We start from the raw sequence: 607 nt of genomic DNA on the forward strand, positions 1-607 counted from the left end.
TGTGACAAATCCTTTTATGCATAAAAAGGGAACCAGAAAGCGAGGGCGTTTATGGGAGAATGTTGTAGAAAATCTGAACAAAATAGATGGCTACAAAGTAGATCAGCGTAGCGTAAGAGAAAGGTGGGCAAAACTACGGAAGAATTTATTGAAGAAAAATGCAAATGAAATAAAGGCCTCTGGGATATCCCCGGAAATGTCAGAAAGCGATATACTAGTCGAAGAGTTAATAAACCAAGAAGATGATGCAGAAAAAATAGAGTTGAAAAATGATGAAGAGAAGAAAAAGCAGGATGGAATAGCGATGCGAAAACAGGCAATGGAGACTTTTGCGGAGACCAAAAAAGGTGAGATATTTCTTTTTAATGAGGGATTGTTCAATTCCATAATTTTTACAGGTTTTTACAACTTTACTCTATGTGGAGGAACAAAAGAAAATTCTACACCTCCACAAATGCGTGGACATTTCAAAATAAAATATACTACAGGATGAAAAGAAAGCCCATTTGGTGCATAGATAATTGTAACTACATATGTGATGTAACCAAGTCTACTACTTACTTTATGTTTTAATATTTTTGCATTAACAAAAAAAAACAAAAAAAAA

At 33.9% G+C, this 607-nt stretch overlaps 1 protein-coding gene across 1 annotated transcript; it reads left to right on the top strand.

The window, feature by feature from the left end:
• The first annotated feature begins 9 nt into the window (after positions 1-9).
• Positions 10-600, top strand: LOC117123329. Its single transcript, XM_033269218.1, has one exon. It carries the CDS (start codon positions 17-19, stop codon positions 491-493), a length of 477 nt encoding a protein of 158 aa, XP_033125109.1. The 5' UTR covers positions 10-16; the 3' UTR covers positions 494-600.
• Positions 601-607: the final 7 nt, after the last annotated feature.

The sequence above is a fragment of the Anneissia japonica genome, unplaced genomic scaffold (assembly GCF_011630105.1).
Source record: "Anneissia japonica isolate Jap-2015-1 unplaced genomic scaffold, ASM1163010v1 scaffold172077_len607_cov149, whole genome shotgun sequence".
Taxonomy (NCBI): Eukaryota; Metazoa; Echinodermata; class Crinoidea; order Comatulida; family Comatulidae; genus Anneissia; species Anneissia japonica.